The 21704-nt window shown below is 37.1% G+C and overlaps 1 protein-coding gene across 3 annotated transcripts in view; it reads right to left on the reverse strand.

The window, feature by feature from the left end:
* Window positions 1-21704, reverse strand: part of CWC27 (CWC27 spliceosome associated cyclophilin) — a 232357-nt gene that overhangs the window by 173487 nt on the left and 37166 nt on the right. For all 3 annotated transcript variants that reach the window (XM_032628442.1, XM_032628444.1, XM_032628441.1), the window contains 3 exons: window positions 20201-20280; window positions 19196-19229; window positions 14981-15138 (listed from right to left, as the gene is read on the reverse strand). In XM_032628442.1, the coding sequence (XP_032484333.1) occupies window positions 14981-15138; window positions 19196-19229; window positions 20201-20280 (272 nt within the window). The remainder of the gene's footprint in view (window positions 1-14980; window positions 15139-19195; window positions 19230-20200; window positions 20281-21704) is intronic.

The following is a 21704-nucleotide window of genomic DNA, read 5'->3' on the forward strand; positions in this document are numbered from 1 at the left end:
CTTCTTCAGGGACTGGTATTAATGCTATCTACTTTGCATACATGCAGACTTCCTGATCCCTAAAGTCAAAATTAATCTCTCCCTCCTCCATGAAGCTACTGTACTTTCTCTGAACCTCTGTTTCATATTGAGTTCATCCTGTTCTGTAGTTCATGGCTATATATCTGCCTCAGCTGAAAGCTTTTTTGTGGCAAGGGAGTATCATTCTTTATCTTTATATCTGCCACGTGCATACTGTAGATGTTTGAAAAAATGTTTACTGAACGCAAATTACCTAGCAAACAGAACCCTGTCTTAGTTCAGGCTTTCGTATCTTATCTGGACTTGGACTAGTAAAGCAGTCTCCTGGTCAGTTTCCTCAACCTCTACTTTTGGCTCTCTCCAGTTTATTTTCCACATTACTAACACAGTGATCCTTCTAAGACAAAAACCTGATTGCATCCCTTTCCAATTTTACTTTATATTGTTCTCCACCGTCTAAAGGAGAGTCTGGTTTCTAAATATGCCATACCAAGCCCATCCTGATCTGGCCCTAGTCTACTTCTCCAATACTTTGTACCATTAATTCATGCAGATGTGCATCCATGTTTACTCAAGTTCCCACAGTTATCAGGATATCAAACTCTCACCTATCCCCTTGCATGAACATCTGCATCCTTGGTCCACCATTCTACTAATAGCTCATTCTTTGTGCCTCATCTCAGGGGAGGTATAATATAGCAGTTGAGTCAAACATACCTGTGTTTAAATCCTAGATTGTCCGTTACTTGGAGAGTAGTTCTGAGTAAGTTAAATTTTGCAAATACAATTAAGGGAAGATTGGAAAGCTCTCTAGCTTCACCATTCTTCCCCTGCTCTCTTCGCAATACCACTCTGCTCTCGTGGTTAGGTGGACAACTTCAACATTTTGTGTAAAATACAAAAATAAGAGCCAGCATTAGAATCTAAGCTCTAGGTTCCCTGTCAGTAGAAGTAATTAATTAAAGTTCCAGATTTAAAAACAAATAAGCTGTAATCTTTGTTTTCTTCTAGCTCCTTATTCACTATATACTAAAATGTGAAGTAACAATACAGAGAATTTTTTTTTTTTTTTTGTGGTACGCGGGCCTCTCACTGTTGTGGCCTTTCCCGTTGCAGAGCACAGGCTCCGGACGCTCAGGCTCAGCAGCCATGGCTCACGGGACCAGCCGCTCCTCAGCATGTGGGATCTTCCTGGACCAGGGCACGAACCCGTGTCCCCTGCATCGGCAGGTGGACTTTTTAAAATAGTCTTATGCTTATAATAGTTGTCTATCTCACCAAGGATATACATATAGCATATTTTCATATATTGTTGCCTCATACATCTTTGGTGAAATCTGTTCAGATCTTCTGTCCGTTTCTTAAATTGCTTTGTTTGTTTTCTTATTGTTAAGTTTTAAGAGTTCTTTATATATTCTGGATACAAGTCTTTTTTCAGATATGTGATTTGCGAATATCGCTTCTCAGTCTGTGGCTTGTCTTTTCATCCCCTTAAAAGTATTTTCTGCAGAGCCAAAGTTTTTGTTTGTTTGTTTGTTTTTGCAGTACACGGGCCTCTCACTGTTGTGGCCTCTCCCGTTGCGGAGCACAGGCTCCGGACGCGCAGGCTCAGCGGCCATGGCTCACAGGCCCAGCCACTCCGCGGCATGTGGGATCTTCCTGGATTGGGGCACGAACCCGTGTCCCCTGCATTGGCAGGCGGACTCTCAACCACTGCGCAACCAGGGAAGCCCAGAGCCAAAGTTTTTAAATCTGTCAGTGTATTTCATGTTTTTTGTGTCTAAAAACTCATTATCAAACCCAAGTTCATATGGATTTTTCTCCTATGGTTTCTTTTAGAAGCTTAGAAGTTTTGCATTTAGATCTTTGACTCATTTTGAGTTAATTTTTATTTAAATGTGAGGTATGTGTCAAGGTTCATTTCTGGGGCACATAGAACTCTATTCTAGTACCATTTGTTGAAAAGACTAGCATTTCTCAATCAAATTGTCTTTGCACTTTTGTCAAAAATCAGTTGACCATATTTGTGTGAGTCTATTTCAGGGCTCTGTATTCTGTTCCATCAATCTCTCTCTCTAGCCATCTATTATTTTTTTCTCTTTAAGATTTAATAGGTATGTAATGCTCTAGATTTGGCAAACAGCATATACTTAAGTACCCCTTCTAGTTCAAGGTATCATAGCTCTATATATGAATTTCCTTCTGTCAAAACAATCGAAAATGGAACTCTAACAACAATGAAAAAAAGTTACCTTAAGCAGAACTTGACTAATGTGAAGCAGAAAAAGAATGCTGTAGCATGCAATAATATACTAAGGCTGGGCAATTGCTCTGCCTAGAAACTGGGAGTTTTTCAACCTTAAAGAGCCCAGATGAGGTAAATCCCTTTGGCATAATCTATTTCCATATCAGATTTATAGCTTTTTTGCTTTTTAATTGTTTGCATTTTGTTTTAACCTGGTTTAGGTGCCAGGTGTTCATCTATACTAAACTTCAACAGTTATAGTGTTTTAAAAAAGAACAATTCAAAAATACATACAGTATGAACTTACAAACATTCTTAAAATGTCACTTTAAAAACTTTTTAAAAGAACTGAAATTAATTTTCTCATATGCAAATACACCTTATATGCTTTTTTGGTGGAATAAACAGTGATTTATCAGTGTTTTATGAAAAGTACCTTGAGTTAGTAGGAGCTTTTATACATGTAAAAGGCTATTACCTTAAACTCCATGAATTAAGGTAATTCAAACATTTCTCCATTTTATGGCCCTAGCACCAAAGACCCTAAACAGTGATGCTGCAATTGAACCATCCTTAGGTTGTAGCCCACCTCCGGAGGCCAGGGCCCTAGGTGTTTAATTTTTGTTGAAGGCTGTGTGCAAGTACTATAACAGGTGTTACGTTCCTTTCTTCCTAGCGAAAACTGTTGCTATTCAGTGGCACAGCTTAGAAACAAGGCTAGCTTGGCTAGGAGAAGGGACCTTCTCACTTTTTGTCCCTAGAGTAGAGTAACCACTGTCTTCTGCAAACATCTGAGCGTAACATTGAAAAAGACAGATCATCTAGATTCAAACTTGCTTTTTAACCTTTTTACCTTTATTCATCTATACTTTCAACATATAGGAAAACATTAAGTAACGTATTTTTATCACTAATTAATTTACTACAAAACTAGTAGCAAAGACTGTTAACTATCTACTAAAATGTAAACACATTTTGTTCCAAAGTTCATTGCATACCACACAGCATAGGCTAAAACAAGAAAAGGTACAAATCATAATTTTTTAAACTTCACTAGGATACGGATAAATCCTACCTAAGAGTATAATGATGAGCATAAAGTCAAATAATTAAGACTGGTGATAACTTTGCAATGTTATCCTGGCCTTCAATTTCTGGGCTACTCTCCAGCAGCATCAGGATTAGACATTCTCACCTTTTATCACAGGTCAGCTATATATATTTTTTTCTACCTGCCTAGGCAAGTGCATACAAACTGCACTTAAAACTGAATCTTACCAAAGAGCAGCAAGGACATAAAATACGATGACTGTAACACTCAGGTCTTTGTCTGAGGCCTACATGATATCTTTCTAAACTCTCTGAAGTCAAGCCAAGGGTTTTTCATTTTAACTCCCTTACATAAAGCCCGTCTTTAAGACATTTGAAGTTACTGTCAATATTGCAAACAAATAAGCATATCCAGAAATTTTCTATTAATTTGTAATGATTAATAAAATTAAAAGAGTAAATGCTTATCTAAAAAGAAAAAGAAATTGGCAAGAAGTCATTATATAACTTTTGAAGTTAAGAAGACATTTTCTTAGAATCAAGGAAATCAAATATACAGCAAAGAACAAATCTAGCTTCCTATCTGCTGAGTACATATATACCTTTGATCTAATGAATTTCTAGAACAAATTTAAAACACAAAAAGAAATAATTCAGTACTTAAGCTCACATTCCAATTAATAACTGCCTTTGACTATAAGAAAAGTACTTTTCAGTAGGAACAGAATCCTATCCATTATCATGTAATAAATTTGAGGCTGTTTAAACAAGATAATTCTTAAAGAAGCAGCTAAATCAACAATGTAAACTTTAAAATGGAAAGCAAACTACGCTGACATCACAAAATTTGCAATTAGCAATACTAGAAAAATGTATTAAGGACCTTTGACAAAAAAAATTGAGTAGAAGGTAATAAATATAAGTAAGGCTTATATTCATTTCCTCTCTGCCCACATTCCCACCTGAAAGAACTTACCCTACTCACAGCCCTGGAAGAAATAGGCTTATTGTTTTTATTGGCTTACTGAAAAATAAATCAAATATAAAATTACATTAAAAATCTAGTAAGCCACTGAAGCTATACTTCAAAGTAATAATGGAAAACCTATTTAAGGTTTAACACTCACATATGTGCACTTAAATAGTATGCACATTGAAATCAATATAAATGTACACTTATATTGAATGAACTGATACACATGGTATAGCAATATCTAAATAATAAAAACTAAGGAGGAAGGAGACATCAAATATTACTAACATATCAAAATTGGCAAAAAGGTAGGAAAGAAATGTAGTGAATTCTATGAGATTCTTCTTCAAAGTAGGTCATTACCGAATAATTTATATTGTGTCTACTTTTAAAAAGACAAGCTTAAATAAAGGCAAAGATGCAATAAGCCTAAAAAAAATAGAACAAAATCCACTTGTTTAGAAGATTAATGTTGATGAAACAATATATCAGTCATTCTTAAAAAGTTATAGAACTTGTAGAAAAAGTGATTTGGGCTAGGAAAAGAGACCCTCTAACTTTGCCTCCCTAGAGTAGAGTGACCGTTGTCTTCTACAAACATCTGATCCTGAAAAGGACAGATAATCTAGTTCCAAACTTGCTTTTAAACTTATTTACCTTTATTCACTTATGTTCCCAACAGTAGGAAAAGGTTAAGTAACATGTATTTTCATCACTAATTAACTGGCTTCAAAAAATGAGCAAATCACGTTAGACCTACTGAATGAGATTCCTCCCGCCCGCCCCCCGAGGGGAGTAGTCCTAGCATACGCATTTTGTAAAAGTCAAACAAATTTTTAAAATTTGTCCCCAGGTCATTTGGATATGTACCCTTGGTAGGGATGGAGGCAGTTATTTTAAGTAGTGTGGTAGCCTCTCTGATGATACCTGAATAAGGAATTGAATGAAGAGAAGGAATGGTTACTAAGAATATCTCAGAGAAGAACGTTTCAAGCTGAGGTAACCCCAAGTGCAGAGGCCTGAAAGATGAATGACCTTCATGTGTCTGTGGAACAGAAAGAAGAACAATATGCCTGGTGTGAAGTGAGCAACAGGAGTAAGGTGGATAACAGCTTGGCCAAAATGTGTAAGAAAGTGAGGACCAGAGCAGAGAGTGGAGGGGTTGCCTTTGCTAAAAGAATATGGATTCAGATGCAGATGAGTAGATTTGGTGATGGGAAAATGAGGAAGTTCTCCTGCTACTTCTGTTTCCGTAATGAATTAAGGAGCAACATGATCAGCCAAAAGTGAGAAGAGGGGTGTACATGTTGGGTGCTATTAATTCAGATGATTCTCTTCCAGGAACAATGAGAAAACCAGCTAAGAAAGCTATTTGAAATAATGAAGTAGCTATTCATTTCCTCCCTGCTCACATTCCCACCTTAGAGAACCTACCCTACGCATAGCCCTGGAAGAAACAACCTTATACTATCAGTTAGGTTTAGGATCTACCACACTTAACAGAAACCCCAAATAATGTGGCTTCAACAATGTTAAGATTATTTTATTTCACATAGAAAAAGTCCTAGATAGGCAATCCAAGTGGGAATTGTAATTCCATGAAGTCTTCAAGGACCCAGGCTCCTTCAACCGCTCCATTCTGCCATCCATAGCTCCAACCTGTGTGCCAGGCTGATAGCAAGAGGAAGGGATGAAGGAGGGCTAGCCTCTTCCTTCTTTCCTTTATAAAAAGACTGCGTGAAAGTCTGACACACTTCTGTTTTACCTCACTAGCCAAAACGTGGTCACAAGGCCATCCTTAGCTACAAAGGAGACTGGTGAATGTCTTTTAGCTAGGCAGCCATGAATCCAGCTAAAAATTTGGGTTCTCCTTACTAAATAAGAAGGGAAGGATAGATGATAGAGGGCCTATTTATTTCTGTCACACCCACATATCTCATGACTTTTAACTCCCCCTCTGCTACCATTATCCTCTCCAATAACAAGAATGAATGGACACCTATCCCAAGCCAAGCCAATAAGATTCTCTCTCCCAAGAATTTGGGACACAGAAAGCATGTCAATTTACTTCTGAAGAGCTGAAGTGCAAGAGGGAACAGACTAGAGCCTTACAGAGAAAACACAAGATTATAGAAGATAAGGGAACAAATGAACAAAGGCAAGCAGAGAGTTGAGGCTGCAGAAGGAGAGAGAAAATATAAGTTTCTGACAACTTCCTTTCCTGTGAGGACTGTGTGCAATTCTTTTATCTGGATTCTGCACAACTCCTCTATTCCCTTACATAGAAATCACTTTACTTGAGATAATTTGACTTAATTTATGATTTAATGTTATTTATGATTTAATGTTATGTGCATAATGTTATGTTTCTGCATCTTCTATGAAACTTGCAGAAGACAATCATTATGTTCTTCTCCACCCCTTGTGTAAAGACTGATAGGATAGAATTTCCTTTAGAATTTTATACTTTTTAAAAGACTGATATAATTAGGAATTGATACCTTTCTTCTTAAAATTCAGATAATGGCAATTATGTAATCCTTATTACGTCTCTTTTGTCTTGTCTGCCAGGAAGATGATGAATAAATTTATTACACAGTCACAGGTACTTAGAGCAATTCCTGGCTAAAGCACAGAGACTGTAGTAGATTGCATTACTATTTCTAAGCTCTCAGTGGAAGGTTTATACTTCACCATATGGACATCAGGCTTGGCCATATCATTTGCTCTGGCCAGTGAAATGGTGAAGTGATTATGCCACTTCTGAGTAGAAGCTTTAAGAACTAGCATATGATTCATCATCACTCTTTTCCCTCTGCCATTCCTCTCAGAAAGAGGCTGTCCCTTCATCCTCAGCCCTTGAAATGAAGATGATATGGAGGAGCTGCACAGATCCCACCAGGATGTAGCCAGAGCAAGAAAACAAACACTAGTTTTAAACCACTGAGACATGGGGATTGTTTGTTACCATAACCTAACCTAAGCTGACTTATAAAGGGAACATTAAGTAAGAAACAATTCAGGATGTATGTTTATGTGTCAGGACGTCGATGTAAAACAGAAAGGACTAACAGGACAAAAATGTATGACGTAAGCACTAGGACCCTTCCAGGGTTCCTATCTCAATGGTTACAACCACCACTTGGCCAGTTATCTAAGCCACAAAACAGAGTCATCTGGAATATATTTTTTTCCTTCAGGTCTCCTACATCCAATCTATTACCTCCTTAATATCTCTCGAATCCATGCCCACAGATACTACCTTAGTTAGTTAGATCCTTATTACCTCTCCCTTGGACTAATCTAATAATCCACTAATTTGTCTTTCTGCTTCAGTCTCCTTCCTCTAATCCACCCCCTACATTTATATGGAGTAATACATATTCCTAAAATGATGTTATACCTTGGCCAGAGACATTCCACATGAGACTTACACTTTAGCTGGACATGTATGAGTTGGCCCTGGCCAACCCCTCTCTAGGCTCCATAGAGGTGTCAGACCATTGCAGGTTCAGGTACAGGCTTTGCCACTTTTGGGCCATAAGCCACTTATCCTCTTCAAATCCAGTTTGTTTTCATTTGTAAAATGAGAATCATAATATAAACTGTAACTTGTAGCTTTGTTCTAGGGGTTAAATTAGAGTAATAAACTGCCTTGGCAAAATTTATTGCCTGGTCACACTGTAGAAGAACAATAAATACTTGTGGAATAAGAGAACAACTCTCTGGCTAGATCACCTATGAACACTTCACAGCCCTTATTTGCTTATACAACTGTCCCCCTTTACTAGAAACTAAGCAACTTGAGAAGAGGCTGAGCCTTTCTGATCTGAGCTTCCTGGGACCTAGCACGGTGCCTGGTACAAAGGAGGAATTCAATTAATGTGCAAAAGCTAAGTGATCCCTGAAATAAAATCCCTGAACAGTTAGAGAAGGGAACAGAAAGAAAGGCTAGAGTCAGACAGAGTACAATCACTAATAACTATAAATCTTCCTCAGGCCCTTGTGTAACTTCATATGCTTTTAACTTTGTGCTAAACAAGAACCTGGTATCTTGGGTGGCTATTCTCTTCTGTATTTTACCCAAAGTATACTTGCCAATTTAATTTACAGGTGAATTCACAATATACAGATAAGGAAGGTAGGAAAGCAATCAATGTTTCAAAACTCTTCAGTGTGACTACATTTGTTCCAGGGTAGAGAACATTTCCTCAAATGCTGAATAACTTAAAGAATGTTTTTCTGCACATAATCTCAATATTACATTTCAAATGTATAATTCCGTTGCCTATAAACAACTGATACTGCAAGGTCAGTAGAAGGTAACTCTCTAGGGTAACACAAATCAATACACTCTAAAGAGATGCAAACAGCTCTTCTCCCTTTTGACAGGAGAACCTCTCCCACGTATGTATTTCACTGCTTCCTGCCTGCCAAACAAAATCTAATTGTGAAAACAGTAGGGTTGTTGTATTTCCTAAGTATATAACTGAAGTCCAAGGATTTTTTTGTTTGTTTTATTTTGAAAGTGATTCCTTGGATATGGATTAAGGTTCTCAATGAACTAACTGGACATTTTTAAAGTGGTATTTTATTTCAAACAGCCCAAGAAACAGTTTTATCCAGAACATCCAAAAATTCTTGCTATAAATACCTAAAAAGAAGAAAAATGGAAGTTCGCCAGAAATGCCAGATGATGGTGTGGTTTATATTATAATTGTTACTATTCCAAAATTTTAAACATAATAGGTAAAGACAACAGGATAAACCATCTAGTCTACATTGAGAGATTATGCAACATTAATTTAAAGGACTTTACAATGCTAAAATGTTATTTCTTTTAAATAGTGGTTCCAAAAAATGGCTTATCGTACTAGCATTAGGATGAAACTTATGAGATTGCTGTATTTGACTATTCTTGATCTACAAAAATGGCAATTTTATTTTTTATTTACTTTATTTATTTATTTATTTTATTGCGGTATGCGGGCCTCTCACTGTTGTGGCCTCTCCCATTGTGGAGCACAGGCTCTGGACACGCAGGCTCAGCAGCCATGGCTCACTGGCCTAGCCGCTCCGCAGCATGTGGGATCTTCCCGGACCGGGGCACGAACCTGTGTCCCCTCCATCGGCAGGTGGACTCTCAACCACTGCGCCACCAGGGAAGCCCAAAAATGGCAATTTTATATTCATCCCTTTTTAAACCTGGTATTTTAATCTTGTCCTGAAAGATACATTGCCTACTTATCATCTATAATATTTTGCATGCACTTCTATTAGAGCACATGCCATACTGAATTGTAATTATAATTCTTATGCTATATTGTGAACATCTGTGGGCAGAAATCATTTCTCCTTTTTTTCATGTTCCTGGAGTCTGGCACTGTCTGGCATATAGCAGTTCTTGCACAGTAACTGACAGTAAGAGTAACACATATTCGAGAATAGAATGATAGGTTAAGAAAGAACATATAAAAAAGAAAAGTCAAGTTCTAGTAAGAGTTAGTATGCAAACTAACTGCTACCAGACTGCTCCAAAGCTTAATATCTGCTGTTAAACCCAAATATTTCCTGAAAATACAGTATTTAGACCACTACTACTCTATATGAAAGAAATAATACCTGCGAATTTTCAGAGACCACTTCCGCAATGTATAGATCTCGCATTTCTTTCTCTTTCTCTCTTTTTACTGTCTGCTTCAGTTCAATACCTTGGGGCAACAGAAGGTGAAAGGAAGCAAAAATGCTCTAACTGGTTAATTTCATTCCTTGCTTGTAAAAGTTCTGAGGAAAGAGGGGGACTTCTTAGAGATGGTGATTCTAATGATTTAAATAGGGTTTTGGAATGCCTGTGGACTTCAACCTTTGTTATTGTACTATCTTTTAAATTTTGTCCTATCATTTTTATATGTGTATTATCTTTTAAACTTTTGAAACTTAAATTATGACACTATCTTTTTGAATTTGCTAAAGCAAACCAAGTTTATGTACTAAAGACAGCTATGTACTTCCTAAAGTCTGATCATAAAGTAAGAGAAACCAGAATACAAAGTATATTAAGACTCAAAAAATTCCCTAAGGCTGAGAGAAAGCTTAATTAATATTTTTGAGAAGGCTAGAAATATTGAGGGGAAAAAAGTATTCAAAGTTCCATAAGAAAACGTGGTCCCATATTTCAAATTCAACAAAAGGAGACTTGAAAGATTAAAATTAGCAGCAGCTCATTTGGATGTTCACCCAGACCAAAGGAGGTATTTCTTTTTTTTTTTTTTTTTTTTTTTTTTGCGGTATGCGGGCCTCTCACTGTTGTGGCCTCTCGCGTTGCGGAGCACAGGCTCCGGACGCGCAGGCTCAGCGGCCATGGCTCACGGGCCCAGCCGCTCCGTGACATGTGAGATCTTCCCGGACCGGGGCACGAACCCGTGTCCCCTGCATCCGCAGGTGGACTCTCAACCACTGCGCCACCAGGGAAGCCCCCAAAGGAGGTATTTCTGATTGTATTATCCCTTGCTTCGTAATTTAAAGTTCAATCCAACTCATTAGATTTCAAACTCAACTTCAATATTTATATTTAAATTTCTGATACTATCATATAAGATATTTCACATTCAGTCAACGTAACACAACTCATGAGTAAAACACAAATTCTACTTGACTTTACCAAATAATCGAATTGTTTTATGATATAGGAATAATGCCACAGTCAACTAAATATGACAGGTAAACAGCTCAGCTGATCAAACCAGAACCTGTTCAAACACCAAAACTAACATACTCTAGTTAACCTTGAAGGACTACTACCAAAACTAGTAATGGCGATTTCAGGGTATATGTCAAGATTTCTTTGATTTATATTTCATTTTGATGAAAATACTTTAGAAGAGTAATCACAATAAAATTAGAGATGACAGAAATTACACAATAAAAGACAGAATTTCCATAATGACTGTAATCAGCACAACAAACCACTGACTTTTGACTCTCCAGTCTGCTTCCTACATCTGATTTTACTGTTTAGCCATTTATTATAAATCTGTAAACAGATGCTAAAAACAAGTAGGGTAGACGACTCAATTTGGTTTATATGATTAACTTGCAGCAGGTGAGCTCCACCTGCAGGCAAAGAAAAGATTCTTTAGAATAAATTTTAAAACAGGACTTTCCAAAGACAGGCTGTAACTACCGCCTTTCAGTTAACCTTGAGTGCACATTAGAATAACCTGTGCTTTTTAAAACTTCTCACGGTTGAAAAATTCTGATTGACTTGATCAGGGGTGGGGCTTGTAAGGTGACTCAAATATATGGAAAACATTGAGAGACACTGATTTGAATCTTTACCAGCACACATCTTGAAAAACATTAGGAAAACTCAAATATCATTTTGTTTCTTCTAAAATGACTTCTCACTATACTGATCCTTTCACCTTTTTCAGAGATTAAACTGAGTTCAACTGATATAAATGTCTAATCTCTGTTAGACCACAAAAAAGACCTGAGGTGACCCTACAATTTTTTAAATCTAGCTTTACATTATTCTGTGCCTCAGAAGTAATCAAGAGAGCGAGTGTTTGGTGGGGGTTGGGGTTCTTAACCCTTAGCTGCACATTAGAATATCTGGAGAGATTTTACAAAGTCTTATTGCCCTAAATTAACGTTATGTTCTTGGAAGTTAGAAAAGTGGTTACTATCAGGGGAGGAGGGGAGAAATAACCAGAATAGGGCAAGAGGGAGACTTGTAGGTAATGGCAATTTTCTGTTTCTTGATCTGGGTGATGGGTATAGGGGTGTATTTGGCTTGTAAAAATTCAGCAACTGGTGTATTTATTATATGTGCACTATGAAATATAGTTCATACAGATATAGTCTGTACGTATACTATATTTCAATTGAAAGTTAAAAAGTAAAAATGCATGTGCCCAGGCTTCACTGCAGACCAAATGATTCAGAATCTTTGGGATTGGGAGCTGGACATCATTTTTTCTTTTCAACATTTCTCCAGTGAATCTAATGTGGAGTCAGGAGTGAAAACCATTCTTCTAATGAATCACAAATGTATTCATTCATTTATTCGCCCACTCATTACACAAACTTTAATGACCAATTACCCCGTGCTTATTATACAAGACTCGGAGGACATAAGACAGTCTCCAAAGGAGCTCATTATAGGCAACGGATAGTAGGCAAAGCAATAAATCTCATGTGATACATACAAGGAAGTTACTTATAAGACCTGGAGGAGAAAGTGATTTGTCAAAGAAGGATTCACTCTTCTTTTTTGTTCATTCATTTATATAAACATCTGAGTACCTATGATGTTTGACCACAGGTGGTAAATGGACACAATCTCTGCCTTTAAGAAAATTACAGTATAAGGGTACACAAGGAAGAAAAAAAATGTATAACCGGATGTCATAATATCACAGAAGTATGAAAAAGGTACTATGGGAATACCCTGGGGAGTCAGAAGTTGCTGACCTTGGAGCTAAGATGATATAAACCTGAACTAGTCCAGTGGCACTGGTGGTAAAAATTAGTATTCTAGAGAAGTGCTTCTCAAACTTTAATGTACAAATCACCTGAGGATCCTATTAAAACACAGATTCTGATTCAGAAAGTGTGAGGTGGGGCCTGAGACTTGGCATTTCTAAAAAGATTCCAAGAGATACTAATGCTATTCGTCCACAGGTCACAATTTAAGTAGCAGGTTCTTGAGGAAGATGGTTTTCAAGAGGGAAAAGGCAAAAAATGCCAAATTCCACAGCAGAGACACCAGGAAAAACAAAAACTGGAAAGTAGCCATTAGATTTGTCAAGTACATGGCCTTAGGGAGAGTAGTTTCAGGGGAGTGATGAGGGAAAAGCTAAATGATGTGTATTTAAAAATAAATGGGAACTAAGGTGGTGGGGACAGGAAATAATGAAGTGGTGTTTTTGTTTTCACTCTGGAAGAGGCTTATTAAGTCTATCCACAAGCTGAAGGAAAGGAATGAGTGAAAAGAGAAAACTAAAGACAGAGCAAAGAGGATGGAATCATTTTGAATGGGCAGAGGGATTCCTCCCTTTAAAGCAGAAGAGAAGGAGATAAGAATTGGTCTGGATAGGTACAGCGAAAAGTGAAAAGAATAAGAGTTGAAGAAGTTACTCTTGTTTCACAGAACAGGAAGCCAGGTGACCTCACGAGACAGAGTGAACCTGAGGTTGAAGGGAAAGCACTGGAGGCACAGCTGAGGCTGGCCTTGTCTACGGCTGTGTGATTCCGCTCAGTAGCATTCAGTAGTCAAGGTATAGGCTTACAGAAAGTGGACTGGATAAGAAAGGGTGAGACTGATGCATTTAGAAAAGGAGGGAGGCAAGGGACAGAAATCCTCAAGAAATCAGAACAAGTACAATGAGAGAAAAGAAAGGAGAGAAGGTAAGAAGAGCTTTGGATTTTTTCCGCTTGAACCCCTAAGTACTTTTCAATAGAACTATTAGAGAAATAATCTACTCTGTGTAAATTTGTCAAAAATTATATTGTTAAATATCATTCCCCAATTTAAATATTAAGTACTCAAGAAACCTGCTTGTAGGTTTACTATCCAAAGTGATAAGCAGCTTTAACAGATTCCAGATGTTTCTTTACAAATAAAAGCAATATCACAAATTTTCAGTAAAATCATACTTTGAATGGCTCCTTGCCTAAAAGGCTGGGAGGCTAGTCTAGTCCCTGATCCTACTGCTTGAATCAGAAAATGACTGAAGGATAATGGAGTACTTCAAGCACATACAGATGAACAGTTTGTATATACCAAGAGCACTGATTTTTTTAATAGATAATGATTTCACACTGACATCCTATCTGGCTAGCAGGTATACCCATTATAATTCAACTTAGACTGAGCAGTGATTTTCCTTTAAATATAATTATCCTTTTTTACCACATTACAATTTTATAAGACTCTTAGAAGTTTTTCTGGTTTTTTTTTAACATAAAATTAACATGAGACAAACTGTAGTGAAGCTGGTATAACTGACCGAAAGCACTAATGATTTCAGACATTTGCTGAAATTTCCTTTATGATATCACTGAGATTAGGAGGGATAGACAGTATAAATCAGACTTGAAAAGACATTTAAGAGGGTTTTCAGGCCCATACATTTTTTAACCAGTTTAGACAAATTTTACTCAAATCTGAGGACGTCTCTTTTTGTTCCATACAATTGCTTTACTGCTTTTGTTGGTTTTAAACAAATACAACCTTCCACATCTAGCTAATACATTGTTTGTCCCAAATATAAAAACAATTCAGAGGCTTTTAAAGAAGAGATCAGAGAGAAATGAACTGGAATTTGACTCACATGACCACTGCTGTAAATAAAATTGGTCTATTTTCTTTTAGGCCTCTGAATGGGCTAAATTAGCATGACTGGTATATATATCAAACATTATGAAAATAGTATTTTAGAAAGTAAGTTGAATAGAGGGCTCAATCTTAATTTAAAATTAAGTATAAAATGACAAAAACTCTGATACTTACCGAAATGGGAAGGAAATCCAAAAGAGGAGGTATATGTATGGCTGATTCACTTTGGTGTACAGCAGAAACTAACACAACATTGTAAAGCAACTATACTCTAACAAAAATTAATTAAAAAACAAAAACAAAAGCAAAAACAAAACTCTGATACTTAGAAGCACAACGCTTGACTCACCTGCGGCTAACTGATTTCTTCTCCACTTCACTCTCTCCAGCTGTCTTAACATTTGCACTTGTGCCCTTTTTTAACTTTTTCGCAATTCTTTCTCTCATCAGATCCTTCTCATCACCATCAACATATTCATCATGCTCTGCACTTCCATATTCTCCATCCTGTAAAAATTGAAATGGATTATTTGCTGGGCATTCCATTTTCTTCTTTCACTTCCAGAGGTCCATCTCAAACTCTCCTTGTTGCATTCTAGGCCAGGTTTATTTTTTGTTTCGTTTTGTTTTGAACTAGTGAGGGCTTGAAGAATCTGCTACAGGCGGGAATACCCCCTGGGATCTGCTCTAGGCCGGCTATGTAAGTACTGTATAGCCCAGTAAGGGTTGTTGCTCGATCCACACCCAGCTCCTTTGCACAGCAGACTATGCTCCCTCTGGATCACCCAGGATATTGTCTATCTACATTCCTATTCCTTCCCAGTAGGAAATGTGGCTTTTGGAGGCAGTTGGCCAGCATACTGACCTCACCCAGGGATTAATGCAAGTAAAAGAGGTGGAGGTAGAGAAACTGATATTTCTTCCTACAATCTAAGTCATAGCAATCACTCCTCGGCTCAAAACCCTCCAGTGGATTCCCAACTCACTCAAACCCTACACAATCCGGACCTCCCTGACATAATCTCCTACAACTCCAGGCCAGCAACACTAGCCAACTTTGGAGTTGCTCTTCTCTCCAGCCTGAAACTCTCCTATTCCATGTATCTGCATTGCTGACTCTTTCATCTCCTTCAGGTCTCTGCTCAAATGCCACCCTTTTGGTGACACTTTTCTTGATCCCCTGAATAAAATGGCAGAGCCGCCCACCCACCTCCAGTACTCTCTATTCCCCTCCCCTATTTTATTTTTCCTCAAAACATTTATGACTCATACTATACATTTTAATTATTTATGTGATTATTGTCTTCTCTCCCATAATCAGAGGAAGGAGCCCATTAGAACTAAAATTCTGGATTGTTTTGCTTATTGCTAAATCTTCAACTTCCAGAAAAGCTCCCAGCATCAAGAGAGTGAGCAATGGAGGGAGAAAGGAGGAAAGAGGGAGGGAAGAGGGTAGAGAAGGAGAAGGAAGAAACTACCCAAGTGGATCTTTTTCTCTTGTGATTCTCTAACCAGGTGAGTCATGGTGAGGCAGGATTCTTAACTTGAGGCTTGTAGACCTTAGAGCAGTGGTTCTCAAAGTCTAGTCCTCAGGCTATAAAAAATGGATTGGCTCTAAAAATGTAAAATCCTAGCCCTCATCTCAGTATTACTGAACCAAATCTCTAGGGATGGAAATTTTGAGTGTTTTCAATGAGATGTTTAAGAAATTCTTTAGCCTTAAAACTTGATAACCACTGACCTAGGTCTTCCATACTTGGTCCTCAGGAGATATTAAAAAAAAAATGCCCTGCAAATTCATAAAATTTTGTTTGTGGATGTAATATATTTCCTGGGAAGAAGGTCTGCAGTCTTAGTGATTGCAAAGGATCTTGGGACACAAAACAGATTAAAAACCATACAGTGTCATTAGATGACCTCACTCCCTGAAGACCATAAGAACATAATTTTACATTAGGCCTTGAGCCTATCTTCCAGATTCATATTAATGTCACACAGATGTCTCCAAGTTATCTTAATTTCAAAATGCACATTATTAAGCACATTATTTTTCATTGTTCTCCCCACCTATCTTTTTTTTTTTTTTTTTTTTTTTTGCAGTACACGGGCCTCTCACTGTTGTGGCCTCTCCCGTTGCGGAGCACAGGCTCCGGATGCACAGGCTCAGTGGCCATGGCTCACGGGCTCAGCCGCACCGCGGCATGTGGGATCTTCCCAGACCGGGGCACGAACCCCTGTCCCCTGCATTGGCAGGCGGACTCTCAACCACTGTGCCACCAGGGAAGCCCTGATTTTTAATTTTGGTAACAGTTAATAACGTGAAGTAGCTAGCAAGATAAAGGAAACGAAGAGTTTAAAACTAATAACCTTGGAAGAAATTTCAGACTGGGTACATTGGGGATTGCCAGTAATGCTCTTTTGTGATAAAGTCATTGGATTATCATCTCAGCCTTTGCCTCCTTATGAGTTATCAGTGTAATTAATGTGATAATTTGTTTAAATTTGTGTTAAGTATTTCAAATGGTACAGAAGGGTGTAGTAGATAGTAAACACTCCTTCATTCCCTTTGAGCACTCTTGTTTTCCTAGTTTGTCTTCTGGAGCCACAAAGAAAAAACTCGTGCCTTTTTAAAAAGCACAGCAGTTCAAGTATTTGAAGACAGCTATTGTATAATCCCTTTTAGCATTTTGTCTTCCAGGCTGAATTCCTCAGTTCTCTCCATAGTTTATTTATGAGACGGTTCCCACCTTCCTTATCTTTTTGTTGCCCATTTTATGTACATTTTTGAGTGTCAAAATCCTTTAAAAGTTCCATGCTTAGAACTGAATATACATTCTGGGTATGCTCTGCTAGTCTCAGGATAAAAGGACTATAAAATCCCCCATGATCCAAGTACTATACTTCCTTGATCTGAACACTATACTTTTTTTTTTTTTTTTTTTTTCTTGCGGTACACGGGCCTCTCACTGTTGTGGCCTCTCCCGTTGTGGAGCACAGGCTCCGGACGCGCAGGCTCAGCGGCCATGGCGCACGGGCCCAGCCAATCCGCGGCATGTGGGATCTTCCCGAACCGGGGCACAAACCCATGTCCCCTGCATCGGCAGGCGGACTCTCAACCATTGCACCACCAGGGAAGCCCTCCCCACCTATCTTTTGTACCCATCTCACAAGTTGCCCAAATCAGAAACCTTGTGGTTGTCCTAGACTCCTCCTTCTCCCTCACCTCATAGTATGGAATCAGTCACCTCTTAGACCTCTTTCAAATCTGTCTCTCTCCCATCTCACACCTGTGGTCTTCTATCAAGCTCTCCTCCTGCCATAGCTTCTCAATAGGTCTCCTTGACTCCAGCCTATTTCTTCTAATTTGTCCTCTCTAATATTGCCAACAGTGATCTTCCTAAAATGCGAAGTTGACCATATACTCTTCCTTTTAACTAATACCCTTCAGCTGTTTCTCATTACTTTGAGGATGAAATTCAAACTTCTCCCCATAGCCCAGGAAGCTCTGTAATATTTGGCTTCTTCCTCCCACTCCAACCTCACCCACTCTCCCTCCTGTCATGATGCTCTGGTCACACTAGTTTGCTTTCAGCTCCTGGAACACATCAAGCTCTCCTACTTCAGAGCCTTTTGCACATGTAGTTCCCTCTACCTTTAACACTCTTCACTGCTCCTCACAAGGCAAGTTCCTTCTCAAACTTTAATCTTAGCTTGTACTTCCTAAATAAGGTATACTCTCTCCTTGTTACCATGCATTAGCATATGCTGTTCTCTGAGGAATCCCACCCTTCACCAGTTTCTTTTTTGACCACTTAACTCCTAATTCTCCTATAAGACACAACACAGCATCATCTCTTCCCGGAAGGTTTTCTTGACCAGGTTAGATAGCCATCCTTTATTATATATAGTCAGAGAGAATCCTCTCTTTTGACTATGGTAATAGAAGAAGCTGTGTTCTTGCATGGACAGTTATGTACTTCCTTCTGTACAATACACAGATCAATGGGTTTTTATATAAAGTGGTAAATGAATGACTTGAAAAACTTGACCTCTTATACATAAAGGAAACTCTGCCTTCTGTTTTATCAGCTTTAATAGCCAGTACAAATAATGAAGAAAGGTCACTACAGTCTTGAGAGAGAGAATCTTCCAAAATGTGTGTATGAAGAAGGAAACTACCATAAATGACTGGTATCCAAGTATTTCCCATACATCATGTAGGATATCATGCATCAACATTTAAACTTTTATCATAACAAAATAAAATCAATGACATCTAAATTTTGAGTATTCATGTTATGTTACATGACAGGGAGAAAAAACAGGCTAGAAATTCATATGTAAGATTCTGATTTTGTAAGGAAACACACACATACTATGAAGGCAAATTCCAATATCAAAATAAATATTTTTCAAATCTTTCCTTTTTTTTTTCAAAATTTTCCATATATAATTATAAAAGGTAATACATATTACCTTTTAGGAAAAATAATTTAATAATTTGTATAGATTTTGAATTTTCTATAAATTGTTCAACTATATTTATACTAAAATTAATACTTACATCATCTGAATCTCCTGCTGCATCCCCTTTTTCACTACAAAAAAATAAGGAAAACAAATTTTAGCTTCAAAATGAGACTAACAAAATTATTCAATTATCCAAAAATTTAGAATATTTTGCTGGGATTAATAGTTCAAAAACACTTCAACACAGGAATTTCAGAATGGCATTGTAGAGCAAATAGAAACACTCTAAAGGGAAGTTGTTTCTATACATAGAATAAAAGGTATGCTCCATTAACACAAATACAAATTCACTAGAATTTTTTTAAAAAAGCAAACAACCAATAGTGTTATTTTCATGAACAAAAGGCTGCAGACAACAATTTCTTCTATTGGCTTGATGTATTCAGGCTGAAGAAGCCAAATCCTTCAAATAAAAGGATATTAAGAAAAGATTGTTTTAATATAGACTTTTTTAAAATGAGCTACAATACTGAGTACAATTTTAGTCCCCTTTTGACACACTGGCCCAGTGAATCATGTGCAATTATATTTAACAGTAAGACATCTTCCCTTATCAAAGAGAAGCAGCAAAAATTTTCTGATAACTCCTGAAATATGTAAGGAATAATACTCAGTGAATTGGCCCAAAATGTGGTGACTTCTTCACAAAACCCTTCAAATCTGATTTGCTTACTCATGATTCTGAGACAAAAATTATGCAAAGAAAAAGTTAGCAAAGAAATTTTCAATTAAACATTAAATTGTAAAGCAGACAGTTTCCTAGTATTCAAACTATCCCAAGATTTAAAAGGTTAACAGCTAATTTTAAATTTAATTAGTTCAGCAGAGGTTGATAGATAGCAAGGAGAGTGAATGTGACTAGAGTGATTCTCTCCATTATGCTAGTAGCTCCACTACCCCCATTATCAAAATGCTTTAGTTTTTTGGTTGGGTTGACAAAATTTGACTTACGAGAACTGACTGTTTACTTCCAAAGGAAGCAAGAAAATAATCTGAGCCAGACAATAAGAACTTAGGATCACACTAGCACCATGCTAACCTTTCAACAGCTGGAACAGAGCTGAGATGTGGATCATCCTTAAGCAAGTCATGACTACTTTTGCTTTTTCCCTTCATGCTCTAGAAAGGAATGTATGATATAATCATGAGTGGAGAAAAATAGTCTTCCAAAAGGACAAGTTAACACATTTACGTAAAAATCTAGTACTGATATAATGTGGTTAACAAAAGATATATGTTCCTGAAAATTTGAGTATAAACAAAAGCTTTATAAATAGCAATCTTATTCTCCCATTGACTAAAAATATTTTAGAAACATCTTTCTTTCAAAAAGTGATATACCCTTAAAAATAAGTTTTTGATTACTATTTCCAAACACTAAACCCTCATTGTGATTTACCACTAATTAATTTTTGACCGATATATTAAAACTTGGAAGATAGATCACAAAAGTAATTTGAAATAAACACACACTATTATTCTTCAAATATACTGTCTATACTGCATAGAATCACTTTAAAAATGTACCCAAGCAACCAGATGAGAGCACCTACAAGGTGCTATTTAACATATGTAAAAGAGCCTTTCATGTATGACAATATTCATCAATGACCTAATATTTATTAAATACTTTAATTTCAAAGTTCATGTTCTCAATAAATTTATATTTTAGTAGGGAAACAAGACATAGTAAGATATAAGAAGTAGAACTATTAAAAAAACTACTACTACTATTATTCTAATTTATTAAATATATACTTTGTGTCAGGCACTGTGCTACAGTACAATATTCCCACCTTTCAATTCCTCCTGTCCCCAAATGAAAGTAAATAAGGTGGGCGTTATTAGCCCCATTTTACAGAGGGAAAATAAAGACTTAGAGAGATTAGCGATTTACTGAAGGTCACAAAGCTAGTGGTATAGGATCTAGGATTTAAATCCTGGTCTGTCTCACAATGATATAATAAATCCATTTTTCTTTTCCTAGAGGCCCCTATGGACCCAGAACAGCTGGCCTGGTTTCAGAGCTGCAGACTATCCTACAGACTTCACCACAAGGTATGAAAACTTCAAATTTATACCTTGTATCTCGAGGTGGAAAGCTGCTCACCATCCCCACCCCTCAACTAATCATGTAAGAGGGAAGAGTATGAGGTTAGAGTTGACAGGAAGAAAGGAAAATTTCTTTCTATTTTGAAGGAACATTTTATTTTGAAAAATTCATCACAAAATGTGTTAACTAAAAATACAGAGAGGTAAAAATACCTCTTTCCCTTTAGCCCCATTCTTGACTGTTTAACAGCTCTGGGAACAGACTTCTAAATTTGACAGGCTTTACTTTGAGGCAGATGTATACTTTCTGAAATTTATTTCCATGATGAAAATAATGGATTTTTAAATTTCTGTATTAACATGGAGTACTCCACATTTTCAAGACCTAATCAGTTTAAACATGCTTATAGTCTAGTTTCACAAGGCAAAACAAAAATTTTTCTCAAACAGTTAATCTAAAGATACTATTTTTCTTTTTCTTTTTTTTTTTT

This window comes from Phocoena sinus, chromosome 3 (assembly GCF_008692025.1).
Source record: "Phocoena sinus isolate mPhoSin1 chromosome 3, mPhoSin1.pri, whole genome shotgun sequence".
NCBI lineage: Eukaryota > Metazoa > Chordata > Mammalia > Artiodactyla > Phocoenidae > Phocoena > Phocoena sinus.